Source organism: Chamaea fasciata, unplaced genomic scaffold (genome assembly GCF_029207755.1).
Source record: "Chamaea fasciata isolate MVZ Bird 193981 ecotype frontalis unplaced genomic scaffold, bChaFas1.0.hap1 SCAF_12, whole genome shotgun sequence".
Taxonomy (NCBI): domain Eukaryota; kingdom Metazoa; phylum Chordata; class Aves; order Passeriformes; family Sylviidae; genus Chamaea; species Chamaea fasciata.
In genome coordinates this window covers 10,049,533-10,066,415 of record NW_027094097.1, presented here as the reverse complement: position 1 = coordinate 10,066,415, position 16,883 = coordinate 10,049,533, and the positions used below count along the sequence as shown (strand labels likewise).

The window sequence follows — 16,883 nt, the reverse complement described above, 5'->3', positions numbered from 1 at the left end:
GCAATGGTGTGCAGCCTGGCACCCATCCCACCACCCCACAAGTCCAGCAGCAGCTCAGCCTCTCTAGACAATGTGCAGATGGGAAGAGGGCTGGCTTCTCCTTCGAGCTCCAGCCTCGGTCCCTGGGGGTCCCAAATCCAGGGGACCCCTCTCTCTGGTGAGCTGGCACTCCAGGAGACACCCCAACACCCCAAGGCTTTGCAAGACATGGGGTTTTCTTAGCAGCAGCCTGGCCATCCCCCCCACACTAGACCCTCTGGAGGAGGCTTGCTCAGGGTTTGACTGCCCCATGCTGAACCATGACGTGCCTGTGGGGTGGAGAGGAAGGAAGCTGACCCGGTGGAGCCGAGCCAGGGAGAGCTTCCTGGCAGTGAGCTCCAGTCTCCAGTGCCTTCCAGCCACTTCCAGTCATTCCCCAGCCTGGCATCCACGGCTCTGTGCCGTTCAGGAGGCAATCGCCAGCTGGGGCCCTGACACCGCCACCTCAGCGGGGTGTCGAGGGAAGCCTGACTCATCCCCAGCAGGAGAATCTGAGACTTGCACATGTAAACAGAGCTGGCCCTCGAACGCCAGGACATGTGACAGATACAGGAGAGACCGGCTGGAGCCATAGCCTGGGGCTGGTGGCATTCACACATGTGCTAGAGGCATGAGTGAGAGCTGGAATGAAAGAAAAGGCCCTGCTCAGGAGCATCACTTGGCTGAGGAGGATGTGGCAGGATCACTGCTATCAGCATGTCCCCCCTGTGCTACCCCTACCCCACTGGCAGCTTCTAGCAGCTGGTTTTAGTCCTGGTCTTTCTGTTTGACTGCCTCTGCTTTCCTCTAGGGACACACTTCCCAGCACAAACCCATTCGGGCCAACAGCTCAGGAGAGGTAGAATAGCTGCAGGATGACCAGGGCAATAGTAGCCTCATCACCTCTGGAAGCATTAAAAAAACACATGGATGTGGCATCTGGGGGATGTGGTTTAATGGTGGGCTTGGCACTGCGGGGTTAATGAACTTGATGATCTTGGACATTTTTTCCAACCTTAATTATTCTATGAGAGCAAAACTCCTGAATTGCCACCCCACAGTGCCGGCTTCAGAAGCAGAGTGCAGCTTGTGGTGTCAGGAGGTCTCTCTGCATGTTGTGCTGGCATGGAGACAGCATGGAAATGCCAGTCTGGGAGCACAGAGGCTCCACAAGTGCCTATTCCATCTAAGGAGCAGGGATCACTCAGAAACCTCACAGTTATTCAACGTGCTCTCCAGCACGTGATTTCCCTTGGGTTTAGATGTGCCTTGCTGTGGGCTCCAGGCTCGGAGAGTTGTAGGCTGGTGGGGAGAAGAGATATCACAGCCACTTCCTGACCTTGCTTACCCTGCACAGCCAGTTTCATTTCCTTAATCCCCATCCCAGCATTTTCTTTGTTGTTTTCTTTGGAGGGGAGGGAGCTTTGCTGGAGGCTGGTGCTCACTGCAGTGAAGGAAGCACTTTCACGCTCTGGGTGGGTGCCCACTGGCTGTTCCCAGGTGGACTCACTCTGCTCTTGGGTGTAGCAGATGCTGCTCACAGGGGCCAGGGACCCCACCTCATCAGTGGAGCGGATCAGGGTGTGTGTGGGAACCCCTGCCCTGCTTGGGAGGACTATATTTACATGCATTTGCATATAGCTCTGCCAAATTTGCAGACTCAGCCCTGCCAAAGCACCTCGTGCTCCGAATGGCCTTTTGCTCTCACATCCTTACAGCATCAGCTTTGGGTCAATGCATTCCTACCTCAGCCAACTTGATTGGCCAAGCTTCGCTTTACCTGGTGCAGTGTTGAATCCTCAAGGCTGCTGACACTTCAGCTGTGGTCCAGCTGTGCCATTGTGCAGCTGTGCCAGTTGCCCTGCCACTGGCTACGTCTGCTGGGCTGGGCTGGTTTCTGGGCTTGCCCACAACCTCAGCCTTCCTGCTCAGTGTTGGACAACAGCAAGGGTCTGTAGGAATCTTGTGAATCATGGATACTTTTGGAGTGATCCTGTGGGTGTGTGCATGAGCTGGTTCCTGCTGTGCTGAGGTGAGGATGGCTGCCTGGCTGCAGGAGGTGGAATGGTGCCAGGGGATGTTCAGCCCCCCAGGCTGAGCTGGGATAGTGGATGGAGATGCTGCCAGCCACCTTCCCAGGGTGGAGGAGGGAGTTAGGAGGGGGGACAGGTGGCTGGTGGCTGGAGAGTCTGGACCAGTGCTGTTCTTCAGCTCCTTACCCTCCTGGCCTGTGCTGGGGCTGGACTTGATGAAGTCACAGTCTGAATGTCCTGACTTTTCTGCAAAGCCCTAATCCAGATTCTGGATTGCTGGCCAGAGTCTGGGAGAGCTGACCAGCACCCAGTGCTGGCCAACACTGAGTTTGTGGCCACTTTGGGGGTATCCTGTGTTCCCTCTTCCCAGCCCCATGGGCAGGCAAAGTGCTGGGACACCCCATGGAAAAGGATAGGTTGGGTCAGGGCTGTGCACCAGCCTGCTGCCACTGTGAGCTGGCCCTGAGTGTCGGGGAAGGTTTTCCAGCAGAGCTCAGAGGACCTGCTGGCGCAGCCTTTCTGTGCTGCTGGCCAGTTCCCGAGCGTGGCCAGGGCTCCGGTGAGTCAGCTGGAGCAGCAGCTCACATTGCTCATGCTGCATCAGCACCGCCCTGGCTCCCTCAGCTTTTTACCAGGTTGTGTTCCCCAAAAATGCACAGCTGGAGGAATGTGTAGCTCAGTGCTGGGATGCTGGATGCTCATCTCTGAGGAGGTGGCAGGGATGGTGGCAGGCTCTGTGGAGGCACCTCAGCTGCCCACGGGGGTGGTGGCTGGGCCCTGAGTGTGCTCAGCACGCGTGGCTGTCCCGGTGCAAGGCTTGGAGCCCTGGCCTGTGTGTGTTGCCTTGCTCCAGCACTGAGCAGGAATGCTGAGCACGCAGCAGCTCCAGCCTGGAGCCAAGGGCTGGCCTCCAGTCCTCCAGAGAGAGGGGAAAGGAAGACATGGCTCCAGGCCCAGCCTGCAGTGAGAAGAGCAATTTGGGCAGAGACCCGTGGTGTGGGGCTCCGCCAACAGCTCAGACCTTTCTCTGCACCACGGCAGGTGGCTTCAGGCAGTTGCCACAGCTGTTGCTGAAGCTCCAGGAGGAGGGGAATGTGCTTGGAGTGGTCTCGGGTCACCAGGCTCTGGAAAGGTTCGATCCTATGCTGGGAGGAGCTCACTAATGCCAGCAGGTTCTCAGACAAAGTGCCCTTGGGCTCAGGGACTCTTCCCTGCACCAATGCCCAGCTTCCCAACCAGACTGCTGGGAAGGCTCCTTCAGGGACGGGAGTCCAGGAGTATCCATATCCCTGCTGGAAGGGTTAGCCCAGGAGTATTTGTATCCATAATGAAAGGATTAAACCAGGAGTATCCATCCATATCCATGCTGGCGAGATTAGCCCAGGAGTATCCATATCCATAATGAAAGGGTTAAACCAAGATGATCTGCATTCATGCTGGGAAGGTTAACCCAGGAGTATCCAAATCCATGCTGGGAGGTTTAACTCCTTCCTGCCAGCAGGCACCATACCTCTTTAAATCCAGGGGGGAGTTTTGGAGAGCGAGCAGGCCAGGGGAGCTGCCGGAACTCGGGCAGGAGCCTGTCCTTGTTTTTGTTTGCCAAGCTGGTCCGTGCTGAGCAAGCTCCCAGAGCAGCCAGTGCAGTGTGCCAGCCCTGGCCTTGGCACAGGGAGTGCTTGGCTCCACAACACAGCCTGGCAGGGCAGGCAGGCGTGTGGCTGAGGGGAGGGTGCAGTCCCCTCTCCTGCTGTCTGCAGGGAGACAGCTGCTCCCCAGGAGCAACCAGAAATGCGGTTTTACCTTGGGATGGTGGTGCATAGGTAAGTGGAATATGGTGGTGTGGGTCAGTCTACATCCAGGCACCCCAAGGTTTTACTGAAAATGTGGTCAAACCCTGGAACAGACTTCCTGAAGAGGTGGTCGAGGTCCCAAGCATATCAGTGCTTAAGAGGAATTTAGACAATGCTCTCAACAACATGCTTTAACTTTGTGTCAGACCTAAAGCACTCAGGCAGTTGGCCCCAATAATCCCTGGATGTCACTTTCAACTGAAAATTTTCAGTGGTGACACCATGTACAGGGTGTGGGTGAGATCCAGGTAGGATACTGGATCAAGTGATGACAGAGTGACACAGTGGTACTGACCATGCCAAGCATCCTGGTGGGACAGGGACAGTGTGGCACCGGGACCTGGGCTGAGAATGGAAGGACTTGGGGGTGTTGGTTGTACAAGAAGCTCAACATGACCTGGCCATTGAGCTGGCAGCTTAGAAAGCCAAATATATTCTGGGGTCCATCCTCAGCAGAGGGAGTAACTGGCTGAGAGAGGGGGTTTTGCCCCTCTGCCCTGCTCTGGTGAGATCCTATCTGCAGCACTGCATCCAGTCTGGGGACCCCAAAATAAGAAGGATGTGGACCTGTTTGAGCAAGTCCAGAGGAGGCCACGAAGATGCTCAGAAGTCTGGAGCATCTCTGCTGTGGAGACAAGCTGAGGGAGCAGGGGTTCTTCAGCCTGAAGATGGGAAGGCTCCAGGGAGACCTTGAGTCCCTTCCAGTAGCTAAAAGGGCTCCAAAAGACCTGGAGAGGGACTTTAGACAAGAACACAGAGTGACAGGACAAGGGAGAATTGCTTCCAAGTGACAGAGGGCAGGATTAAATGGGATATTTAAAAAAAAAATTCTTCCCTGTGAGGGTGGGGAGGCCCTGGCACAGGTTGTCCAGAAGAAGCTGTGGCTGGCCCACCCCTGGAAGTGTTCAAGGCCAGGTTGGATGAGGCTTGGACAAACCTGGTCTAGTGAAAGGAGTCTCTGCTCATGGCAGGGGATTGAAACCAGGTGGTCTTTAAGGTCCCTTCCAACCCAAACCATTCTGGGATTCATCAACCACATAGCTTGGTGGATCCACCCTGGCAGCCTCTCCTTGTTGGCCTTTTGGCTTGGCTTTTCTCTGGTGGCCTCAAGACCTGCTGTCTCCTCTCCCATCTCTGCATCACTTCTCCTTCCGTGTAACCAGGCCAGCCTGGAGAACTGGGCTGGGAGCTGGGACGCCCTGGTTCTCACCGAGTAGCCTTGCCAGCAAATGCTCTGCTCCTTGGTGTGGCCCCAGGAGAGTGAGAGTGATGCAATGATTTCCTTGTCACTGATATTGCCGTGCTCCACTGGGCTCCAAGACCTGATGATGGTCTAATTAGTGTTTCTGCCTCACAGGGCTGGCGGGAGCACTGCGCAGCCTTGTCCTTGCATGGAGGATGTCTCGCCAGGGCTGCAAAGGCTTCAGTTCCATTTAAAACTGGGTCGACTCAGTGGGATCTAGGACAGGTAGGGGAAAGATGGTCCTGGGAGAAAGGAGAGGAGCAGGGTGTATCCCCCCAGCAGGCATGTGGCTTCCTCAGCCCTCCACCTTCAGGGATGCTCAGAGGTGTCAGGGTTTAGGAAGTGGACTGGCAGTTGTGGAAGCAGCACCGTGCAACTGTGGCATCCCTTGGGTGACAGCCTGCATTTATGCTGGGGCTGCCTGCCCCTTAGTTGGGGAAGCTGGGAGCACTCTTCTGCTGCTTCCCTAGGATGCTGGAAGCTGGTGGGATTGGGAATGTGGATTAGTGCCAATGCTTTGCTCCCCTAGAGTGGACTTTCTGATTGGCAGAGGTCTGAGCATGGCTCAGTTGGATGCAGGAGCTGTGGGGGGAAGGCAGGGTGAGGTGTTGGATATCATAGAGCTAGGAGCAAGGATGTTTGGGTGTTCCCTCTGCCGCCGGCTGATTGAATGCACAGCCTTGGCCATGTCACTTCACTGCTGGAATGTGAAACATGCCCGGGGTCTGTCAGAGAGCACTGAAGCCTGTGAGGCTGTAGTGGCCCTTGTGAGGGGAGACGGGGGTGGTGAGGGGGGAGGTGTTGCCCCAGCCATTGCTTCCCGGCAAGAGGAGGCTGTGGAGCTGTGGCGGCAGGAAGGCAAACAGCCCGGGGCCAAGCAAGCCGGGCTGCCCCCACTCCCCTCGCCTCGGGGGAGGTGGGATCCTGCTCCGGCTCATGGTGGGGCTTGTGGACCCCCCCGGAATGCTGATGGGGCGGCGGGTCTGGAACCCCCGCAGGGCCGTGGCGGCGGTGGCAGTGGCGGTGCTGGCGGTGGCGGTGGGGGCGATGGCGGTGTCGGCAGCGGTGTCGGCAGCGGTGTCGGTCGCCTCGGGGAGGGAGGTACTCCCGTCCATGCAGCTGCCATTGGCGCTGGCTGGGCCGTGGTTTCCTGCCGAAATCACATGGCTCCCGCGTTTCCATGGAGAGAGCCGGGGTGGGCGCTGCCAAGAGCCTGCACGAACTCCCCGCTTGCTCCCGTCCATGGGAGTGGAACAAAGGGGATGCACCGAGCCAGGCCCGCTTTCGCCCCGCGCCTCGTCCCCCGCCTCTCCTGGGACATGTGAGTGCCACCCGCACCTCCGCACCCCGCGGTCACGGGGGGGTCGTGGGGAGCGGGGTTGGTGGCCTTAGCAGGGCTACACCCTTGGGGGGGCCACGTCGCCGCAAGCCACCGCCCGCCCGCGTCCCCCCTGCCGCCACCCCCGGTGGGCGCCCCACGCCGCGCTGGGGTGTCCGGGCACGGCGGGAGGACGGGGACACGGACACGGACACGGGGCTCCGCTCCTCCGCCCCACTGCGGTTCAGAGGGATCCTCCGCACCCCGCGGCCCGGCCGGGACCGTGGCCGGAGACGCCCGGAGAAGGAGCCGCCTAACAGTGGGATATCAGGGCGAGCACCCCCAATGTCAGCCGGTGCTCCCCAGACCCTGTCTAGGATATATCGGCTTCTCCAGCCACTCTTTCGCTCCCGGGTTTGGAATGACGCTGGTGGCATGAACCGTGTCCTGCCCCGAATCCCTTGGGATTCCAGGCAGGGGTACGGGCAGGGGTACGATGGGCGAAGGAGAAGCTGCCCGTGCCCATATAGGGCCGTGCCCGAGCGCCTGCGGGACGCCAGAACCCTGGATCCCGCGGGAGAGGCTGCAGCTATCGCCCCCCATCCCAGCCCTGCGCGCAGGCGGGACCCGGTGGGCTCCTGAGGGACCTGGGTGCACCATGTCAGCTGGGTGCTGCCTCCTCCTCCCCTCCAGGGTGACGGAGGGAGGAATGCTCGGAGGAATTAATGAGACAGATCTCGCTTTGTTGCTGGCCCGATCCTCCTGTCTTCCCAGCCCTTCCCAGCCTGCCAAGAAGTGCTCGGGAAGGCCTCGCACCATTAACCCTTCCCCTGCCGCACCTCCGGCCATCCCAGGGCGTGCAAACAGCCTCAGCGGGTTTTACCCTTGCCACATTCCCAGAGGAGACTCCGAGGGCACTGGGAAGTCCTGGCCATCCTATAAACCCCATGTCTCCCGTCTCCTGGCCGGTGGCCTCACTGCATCCCCCGGGCAGGGCTGGGACGTGAGGCTGTGACGCTGTGCAAAATCCGGCAGTGCAGGGCTTGTCACCGGCTTGTCACCAGCGGCGTTGCCTCCTCTCAGCTTGTGGGGGTCCCCAGTGCATTGCCACAGTCCCCTGGGTGGAGAGGAGCAGTGGTGGCATGGTGGTATCCCTGGCATGGTGGTGGCTGAGTCCCCATGGAGGACATGGCACCATGGGGTTGAGCATGGAAATGGGGGCAGCAGTGGATATGGCAATGATGGGAGATGTCGGGGGGGGGGGGTGCAGCTGAGAGGTGTTGGGGTGCAATCAGGGGATAACTATTGATCTGCAGTGAGGACAGTGGTGAGGACAGGGATATATCTCCCCAAGCCTTGCTGAGGCTCCTGGTCAGAGCTGCTGCTTTGCCCAAGAATCTGCTGGCTGGGTTGCAGCAGGGTGCTTGCGATGGGCATTGTCCAGTGCTGGCTGGACGGGAGGAGTTGGATAGGCGTAGGGTGTCCCCCAGGAATGCCACCAGGCTGGGCTCCAGATCGTGCCCGTGTCTGAGGCTCAGCGGATGCATTGGAGCTCCTGCCATGACACTGACCTAAAGGACAGGACCCTGGGAAACCCATGGTGAGCAGGGAGCAGCTGGCATTTGAGATCCCCAGGGCACAGTGAAGGCAGCCCAAGCCATGGCTTTGCGTGGGCTGAGGCCAGTGCTGGGCTGGGACGAGCTCCCCGCCGCGTGCTTTGGGGTTATTTATAGGGCTGCCATTTATATCGCTTCTATTTCTGCTGCCGTGTGGGGACGATGCGAGGAAGCGAGGGGGGAGGGCTCGAGTCTGCCACCGCCCCGTGCCCGGCCCCTCCAGGAAGGGATGCTGCTGACAGCATTACGGCCAGCCTGGCTGGGGGTAGAGCCTGGCTTGGCACAAGGGCTGGTCCTTCTCCAGCCCTCAGGGCATCCACTTGTGGAAAAAACTCTGGTGGGCTCCCAGGATTTTTTGGAGTTGGCTTTGCCAGTTTTAGCGGAAAGTAAAGCCTGAGTAGTCAGCTGTAGCACTGTGGTGGAGGTGACCACCTGCAGCTCTAGGACCAGCTGTCCCAGCCCAGGACAAGTCACTTGGTCACTTACTGTGCTTCTCCTTCAAGCCATGACTGTGTGTCTTCTTGCCAAAATTGTCATCTCCTGCTTTCTCCCAGGACTGCCCCATGGCAAGGAGCTTTATGACCCCTCACCAGGCTGCTGCTGATTCCATCTCCACAAACCTTTTTGCCAGCCATGACTTTTGACACCGACTGAGGCTGGCCTATGCTCTTTCCTGTCAGGTTTCCAGCTGTGGTGGCATTCCCAGCCACTCAAGGATGTCTGTGGCTGGGGAGCACTTGTCCAAAACAGCCTGAAATAGCTTCTTGATCACCTTGGCCTTTGGTTCTTCTGCTTCTTGATCACCAAGGCAGTGTCATGTAGGAGCTGATGGCTTCTCCAGGGGCTGGGTGGGCTCAGCCTCAGTGCTGGTGGTCCCTGGGCGAGCAGGGAGAAACTGGAGAATTTCCCTAGGACTTGGCTGGCAGGAAGAGGGATCTATGGCAAACTGGTCTTCTGTCCCATGGAGGGCAGGGAAGTGGGAATAACCTGCCGGGTTTTTCTGCCTGTTCACAAATTGGCCGAGGCTGTGCATGTGTGTCCAAGAATGGCTGCCCATGGAGTGTTTTTTTTGCATGTTCAGCTGTTGTGGTTGGGGTGGGGATGCACTGAGTGGCTCCCCAGGCCTGGTAAGAGGAAGACATAAAGGGACATTCCCAAAAGGGAGCACCTGGGGCGTTACACCCACATCCCTGCTGCAGAGGAGGGGTTGAGGCATCCACCCTGGCAGGTTGAGCTGAGCCAGAGTGGTGAATATGCAGGGGAGCCCCTTGGGCTGAAGAGTCACATGGAGATGTCCCCTTCCTTGCACCCACTCCCTATCCCTGTCCAAGCCAGGAACAGGGACTCATTTAACTCAATTACCACCCTAGCACTGCTGGCGTGACTTGTGCCCTTCCTCTGCCCTCCCTTGGCAAGGTGTCCTGAGCTGTCAAACTGCGCCAAGTGCTGTGCAGGGTGCTGTGAGGTGCTCAAGAGGGCATGGCTGATGTGATGTGTCCTTCTCCGCTGCCCTCTGCCACTTTTGGAATGCCTGACCCTGCCCCCTGCCTGCTCCTGGTGGTCTCCCCAAGGGTGATGCCCGGGATGGTGCCATGCCAGGCACCTCACCCTTGTGTCAGCTGCCACACAGATCCCCCTGGCACTGCAGGGTACGGAGAGGCAGAGTCTCCATAAGCAGCACAGCCTGGCTGTCACCCCTCAGGGAGGGAAGCCTGGAAGTCCCCTCACTCTGCGTGGCACTGGGGAACGCCCCTCCCGCAGCTGGGGCAGCTTTAGCGTGGCTTTCTCATTAACCTTTAATGAGAACAAACAAGCTGGCATGGGCCGGCGCTGCGGGCGCACTGTCTGGCCGTGTGCCGGGCGCTGGCTCCGCACGGCTGCCAGCACGGCGCAGGCTTTGCACAAGGATGGTCAGACCCGGGGCGGTGCCGGCAGTGATGCCATTCCCTGGGGAGAAGCAGCACGGGGTGAAAAGCCGGGTGGTGGCCACTGCCCCTGGCAGCCGCCAGGATGGGACTCTGCCCATCGGTGGGGAGAGCCGGGGGGATGCATCGTGTCCAGGCGAGGTAGGAGACATGGTCTTCATGCAGGTTCTGGAAGGCTGGGGTGGAGATGGGCTTTGCAGCGTGCTGAGCGGCTGGCCCCTCACGGCTCGTGGCACTGGCATGGAGTGGTGGGCACCTGGGATGGTTTTTCTTTGGAAAAAGAAACTTCTCAGAACCAGCCCAGCCTCACCAGCTCCAGCTGCTCTCCCAGTGTGGCTGATGCTGTGCACCCACCAGGGCACCCACCTGGGCACTGGGCCCTGAGGGTGCCCTGGGTCACAGCACTCTCTGGTGACACTGCTGCAACCCCAGCTCTGCAGGCCTGACTGTGGCTGACTCCAGAGCCACATGTGGGTGCCCATAGTGGGGCAGCCATGCCACCCTACGTGGGAGCCTCTGATGCTTCTTGTCCACTACGGGATCTGCAGGGAGGGGACCTGCTCTGGACTGGGGAAGCAATCCCACAGCAGACTCACTTTCTGGGGGAGGGGTTAACTTTACAAGAGGACCTCATATCTGCAAGGCCCAAGACTGTCCCATTGCTTTTCCTCCTGAACCTCTCCTGACCTTGCTCTAAAATCAGCAGCAAACAGGAAAGGAGCCTGGGAGGGAGGTGTTTCTTCCTGCTCCAGTGATGTGGTTAGGGCAGCTGATCCCAGCCTGGACAGAGCTGGCTCCTCCAGCCTTTGTCCGACCTGGAGGGGGGTGCCGGTTTTGGGTACTCCCAGGACCAGCGCTGAGCATGGTGACATCTGTGCCACAGAGTCTCCTGGTTGTTTAGGGTACTTAACAGGGAGTCGTGGGCCTGAGAGGTGCTGCTGGCTGCTGGGATGGGCATGGAGGGCAGGAGGGTCTCCCACACTGTGCTGTGGGAACTGAAGCCCCATGGAAAGCAGGACAGACATTCTGACACGGGAATTGCACCCCAGCATCTTTGGAGAGCCCTGTGAGGAAGCCCTGGCTGAAGCGAGCTCCTCCAAGGCTTTGGATACTCAGGATACAAAGTAGGGACTTTTGAGCAAGGAAACCCTTTTCCCAGTGTCTCCTCAGTCTTGGAGGGTGCCCACAGGCATGCCACAGGATTGCACGCTGTGGGAAGCCTACAGCAAAGCCACGGTCGTTTTATATATACATAAATATAACTCTATATATTTATTATATTTGTATATACTTATATTTAAACCCAAGCAATGCAGAAGCAAGCGGCAGTGGTGTGAGCGTCAGCTGCCCACGGCTTTGTGCCTGCCCGCAGTGGAGCCAGCAGGGATGGGGGCGAGGGGCTGTGCATCCCCCACCCAGCCTCGGCTGCGGCTTAGGGCCAGCGGTGCTTTCGACTGGGCGGTGTGTGCTCCCTGGCGAGTGCTCGGCCCTGCATGCCGGCGGGAGCGGGGGTCTCCAAGGGAAGCGATCCGGAGCGGGGGTTTGCAGTGTGTTCCCCTCCCTTCCACCCGTGCCTCAGTTTCCCTAGGGGGGCGGTGGGGAGGGAAGAATAGGGACCGAACTGTGCTGTGCTCCGGGAGTAGCCGGTGCTGGTGGGGCCCCTTCCCTCCAAAGGGGTCAGGCATCCTCCCGTGTCCTCCCATCCTCCGTCCCCTTGAGTCACGCCGGGGCTGCGGCGCTGGGCAGTGATGTCAGCCCGCGGGCAGGGGAAGCGGGGGAGGAGACTGCTGCCCGGGGGGAGCCCTCCGGCCGCGGCCCCCGCACTCGGGAGGACAGACGGACGGCATGAGAGAGCAACCACCACCCGGGACGCTGAGCCCAGCCCGAGGGGGATGTGCTGCCGCAGCACGCCATGAATGGCAAACCGAAAGGTACTGAGCACCGGCAGCACCAGGGCTACCCAGCAAAGGGCGATAATTTGGGGACCCCCAGCTGTTTGAGGCTCCCAGGGTGATGTGGCTGGGCTCAGGCGGGGTTTTTTAGGGTGAGGAGTTTTCTTGAGAGAAAAGCTCTCCCTGACAGGGACACCAAGGACAGATGCACCCGCCACCTGCAAGGGACACGGTTTTCACCGCGGGTTGCAGTGACAGGGTGTCAGGACAGAGTCTCCGTGCAGGATTGGACCCCCTGGCTGCCTGATCTTGCTGTTGCCTACACTGAGATCTGGGCTCTGTGTCTCAAGGCAGGAGAGGGGCCATAGCTACCAGCTGCTCTGGGGTGATGCACCCCTGCTGCCATGGCAGCCCTCGGTGCCATGGCAGCACAGTTTTCCTCGGCAAACTGTTTTTTCCCCCACTCCCGCTCCCTTGTCTGATGAGGACAAACAGACCCCATCTCCATGTTGAGCATCCCTGGCATAGTGACCCCAGGGGACCTGGGCAGAACAGAGGGTCTTGGGGTTGCTTTTGTGCGCTTGGAGCAAGTTGTCTGGGCAGGATTTGTGGGGGCAGATTCTGGTACCCAGCAAAGCACCCTGGAGATGAGGAGGTCAGGGGGAAGGTGGCATGTGGGACCTCCACAAGGTTATCCCAGTCCCAGGAGGATCCTTCTAGAGGATCCCAGCACTTCTGAGAGGGATCACAGCCTACTCAGGAGCGGAGTCTGCTGCCATGGCCAGGATGCAGCCCCGTCTCACAGGGTACGGAGATGAGTGGTGTCTGTGGGGATCCTGACTGGGTGCTCAGTTTGTGTTTTTGGTGGTGGGGAACTCACTTTCACCAGGACCTGGGCTGGTTCCCAGGAGCCATCCGAGAGAACACATTGGACTTGAGCTTTGCCAGCCCCTGGGAAACCCCCTGTCCCAGTGGTGGTCACTTCCCTGCGCTACAGTTTGGGTTTGCATCTCCTTTGGGCTGGAGACAGGGAGCCCATAGGGTGAATGGCCGGGTCGGGAGCTATGAGCCCCCCTAAGGAACTCTAGCTGTGAGTGTCTGCCTGTGCCGTGCCCTGCCCTTCCGCAGGGATACTCCGCGGGGTAAATAAGCACTTCCTCCAATTCTTCCCATTCGCAGCTCCTTCCCTTTCCTGCCCCCTCCCACTTGGCCCAAGGAGCCAGCAGCCTCCCATGGCCGCTGATATCAGCGCCTTGTCCCTACTGCCATGGGGCTGGCAGCACCCAGCACCCATCCAACCCAAACTGCTGAGAGCAGCCAGCACCCAAAAAACCAAACCGCCATTCCCTGTTCCGGTGGGGGCTGTGGGCCTGTGACCTTTTGGCTGGGACTTTCTCTCCGAGTGAGTCACGGGAGCCGGGATACCATTCACTGACTCATCTGATTCCCAAAAGCCCCCAGTCCTTCTCCTTGCTCAGCACCAGGAGGAGATGGGGGTGTCCTGCCTTCCTGGAGGAGAGGCAGAGCATGAAGAGGTCAGGGAAGAGGCGGCTCTCAGGCTACTTGTGATCAAGGCGGCATGGCTTCGGTCCCCGGATGCTCCCATCCCCTGTGCCGAGGGGGAATGAGGAGAGATGGGAGGGAAAAACTGCTCCAGCCCACGCTGGGAGCCGGCCAAAGGCCCTCCCGAGGCCGGAAGGGGCCGGCGGGGGCCGGGGTACGTGCCTGGGTTGGGGCAGCGGGGCCACAGCTGTGCAAACACGGATGCAGCGGCTGCTCCGGGGGGAGCCGAGCCAGCGGGCTGATTTCACAGGCTCCCGAGGTCATCCCCGCCGTGCGCCCAAGTTTCACCCAAAGGTGCTGGAGCAGGGCGTGGCAGGACCCCCCACTTGCCACAGACATCACAGGCAGGATGGATGGTTCTGTGGCCATCGCGGCCTCCCCCACTGCGGGACACTGGTGCCCTGCTGTGCCCCGAGGATGGCCACAGTGCCATCATTGCAGGGACCACAGCCCACTCCCCTTGGGTGCCCTCGGTGCTGCTGGTTGGTCCCGGGTGTTTTCCCTGAGGTGAGGGGTGCTGGAGTCTGCTGGGTTGACCACCTTGGGCATTGGTGGCCTTCAGTGAGTGACATCCCTGGAAGTGCTGGTCAGAGCACCCCCAGCTCCCAGGGCTGCAGGGCTGGGGACTCAGGGGGAGCCAGTTTGGGGCGTTTCCGACCAGGGCAGTGTTGATAAACCCGCCGGAGCGACCTGAGGCTGGTGTCTGAGTGTCGGAAACAGAAACCAGCTGGGACCAACCCAGCCGGTCGGACTGCCCCCTCCGCTGTTCAGACCAGCATTCTTGGGATCCCAATCATCTCCAGAGCACCGGGCATCGAGAGAGGAGCCAGCGCCTGGGCTGGAGAGCCCCGGGGTGGGCTCCAGCACCCCGCGCTGTGCTGCCTGTTCAGCTGCTCACTGCCCTTTTGGCCGCTGCCCACGGGCAGTGCTGACCAAGGACGGGCAGAGGGACACACTCCCAGGATTGCATTTCCTACGCTGGAAGATCTGGAGGCAGTCTGTGGCACGGAACAGGTGAAAAGCTTGGTTGGGAGGCAGGTTTGTTAGCACTGAGCCCTAACTAAGGGCTGGGGGCAGTGGGGCTTGCTGGGACTGAACCTTTGGGGCAGGACCTCTTCTGCTCAGGAGAGAGAAAGGATGTGCTTGGGGCTTTAGCCCATAGCAGGGACATGAGTGTGCCGGTGCTCTGCTGGTGCCAGCCTTATGGTAAGCCTGGCACAGGGCTCACCAGCCTGGGCGAGATGTGATGCTCAGTGGTCCCTTCCAAGCATGCCCCAGGCTCTGCTCCCCGCGGGAGCTGGCTGTGCTGCTGGTACCAGGTACCTCTTATCTCGGTAATGTCAGGAATGCACTATGCTGGGGATTTTTCCTCCTCTGTGAGCCAAGCCCAAGAGTGCCAGGAACAGAGACCCCACATCCTGCCTGCCCTGCCTCATGCAGGCAGCGCTGCCTTTCGGCACCCGGCTGGCTGCCCGCCGGTGCTGGGCTGGGCCATCCTTGGGGCTCCTGGAGCATCACTCCTGCAGAGCAGGGATATGGTGTCCTCCTCCTCCAAGCGGGCCTGGGGTCCTGGCACAGGATCTTGGTTGCAGGGTGCCAGGCCTGGGGAGGCAGGGTGCAATGGTGTGTCATTGTGGATGTTTTGGGAGAGGCAGTTCCAGGGCTGGAGTGGAGGGATGTGGTCCTGTCAGCAGCCACTGCTCCCTGTGCCAGTGAGGGAGCCTCCAGTGCTTTGGAGCAGGACCCAGCACGGCACAAGTATCTGCTGGAGCCTCTGAGGTGCCTGGGCAAGTGGCTGCAGTTTGCTCTGACTGCTGGAGAGTTGTGCTGGGACATCAGTCCCCTCCAGCACACCCAGCATCTTTTTCCCCCATCCAGCATCCTCCTCCCCTTGATCTCAGCATCCTTCCCTCCTCTGACAGCCTCAGCGTCCTTCCCCAGTCTGGGTTTCTGCCTGGGAAACCTTCCTTAGAGGTCCCTCTGTGTTCCAAAAGGCAACGTGGGCTGGAGAAGGATGGGTTGGCAGGACCATCCTCACCCTGAACTGTAACCTGCCCCACACATGAAAGCCTTGTCCTATGGGTGGTGGGTGCTGTTCCTATGGCTGAGCCACTGTAGCACCCAGCTGGGGAGCAAGCACGGGTGCCACAGGCCCTCCTGCTCAGTGGGGGAGCAGATTAAAGAGCCCTGCAGAGAGTAATCTGTCGAGGCCTGCAGGTCAGCCGGGCTGCTAGGGATTACAGCTCTTCATAATGAGCTTAATTGGGACAGTGTTGTCCTGGAAAATGGAGGGACTGCCACCCAGATAACACTGTGTCTGTGGGACCCACCGAGTGGCTCTGTGGTGTGGGCTGGGACACGAGTCCCAAGGGGGAACCAGATGGACCTGCTGCATCCTAGCTCCACTGGGATAGAGGTGAGTGGTGGTAGTGGTTAGCTTTGACTGCAAATGGCTCTGGCACATCCTGGGTGCTGCAAATCCCTGGCCCTAGCCGACTGTGCGGGGTGGCAAGGGGCACAGTGCCGGGGGGATGCCCACCAGTGGCTGAGTGGGTGTCAGCCATGTGGGACCAGGCCAAGCTGGGTCCTGGGCATGGGGGAGGAGTGGGGATGGTGGTGGAAGCCCCAGCAGCGCCTGTGTCCCTGTGCTGTTCACTGTCGGCCATGCTGGAGACAGGAAGAAAGGCAAAGTGAGCTCCTTAGGATGGAGGGAGGTAGTTCTGGCTCAGTCTGTCAGCCAGAGAAGCTGTGCATCCCTGGGGTCCTGCCTGGCTGTCGCTGGTGGGGTGCGTGACTGCCAGGGACCGTGTGGACTTATCCCCAGCAGCTGCTGCAGCTCTGCTCAGGGCTGGCTGGGACAGAGGGACTGAACTGCCATCAGTGGTGACCAGAATGAAGTGGAGCATCCTGCTCCTCTGTGACTGCCCTTTGGGTTGGGCTCCTCCCTGTGTTCAAGGTGGCACTGCTGGGGGTGGCAGGGCCAGGAGCCCTGTTCTCCCCTGCTCTTGCCTTGTCCTTTGGGCTGCCCTCCCCAAGCCCCAGCCCTGGCCTGGGTTACAGGAATGGTTCCTGTGACACAGAGTAGGAGCCAGGTCCAGGCCCTGAGACTCAGAAATCTGCTCCATCCTCAGTTGGCATCAACTGCATCAGCTGTGGTGCGGATAGGCAGGTCACGGCAGTGGTTTCAAGGCTTCTGACACTGTCACTGCCAGGAGCAGAGGATGGGGTGCTGCAGCCATGGGGTTGGACACGTGTGGCCTGCACAGACTTTCCAGGGTCTGGCAGGGAATGGCTCAGCCTTTTCTTCCCCCACGCAGAGCTCCTGGCAAAGCTGGGAACTTTCCAAAGTGCTTTTTTGTCCTTGGGTTTCCCTCCTGGTTGCTGGAGTGAGCGGAAGCAAGTGAGGAGACAGTGAAGGGCTGGGC

The 16,883-nt window shown here is 59.7% G+C and overlaps 1 protein-coding gene across 5 annotated transcripts in view; it reads left to right on the top strand.

Moving 5' to 3' along the window:
* The window catches only part of RIPOR1 (RHO family interacting cell polarization regulator 1), a 32,086-nt gene that overhangs the window by 2,891 nt on the left and 12,312 nt on the right, over nucleotides 1-16,883 (top strand). For 2 of the 5 annotated variants that reach the window (XM_066194536.1, XM_066194532.1), the window contains exon 1: nucleotides 6,340-6,465. The exons of 1 other annotated variant lie outside the window; for it this stretch is intronic. In XM_066194536.1, the coding sequence (XP_066050633.1) occupies nucleotides 6,387-6,465 (79 nt within the window). In that variant the 5' untranslated portion in view covers nucleotides 6,340-6,386. Of the gene's footprint in view, nucleotides 1-6,339; nucleotides 6,466-11,821; nucleotides 11,935-14,272; nucleotides 14,473-16,883 lie in introns of those variants that run through there. 2 more of the 5 variants (XM_066194531.1, XM_066194534.1) reach the window with 2 other exon arrangements.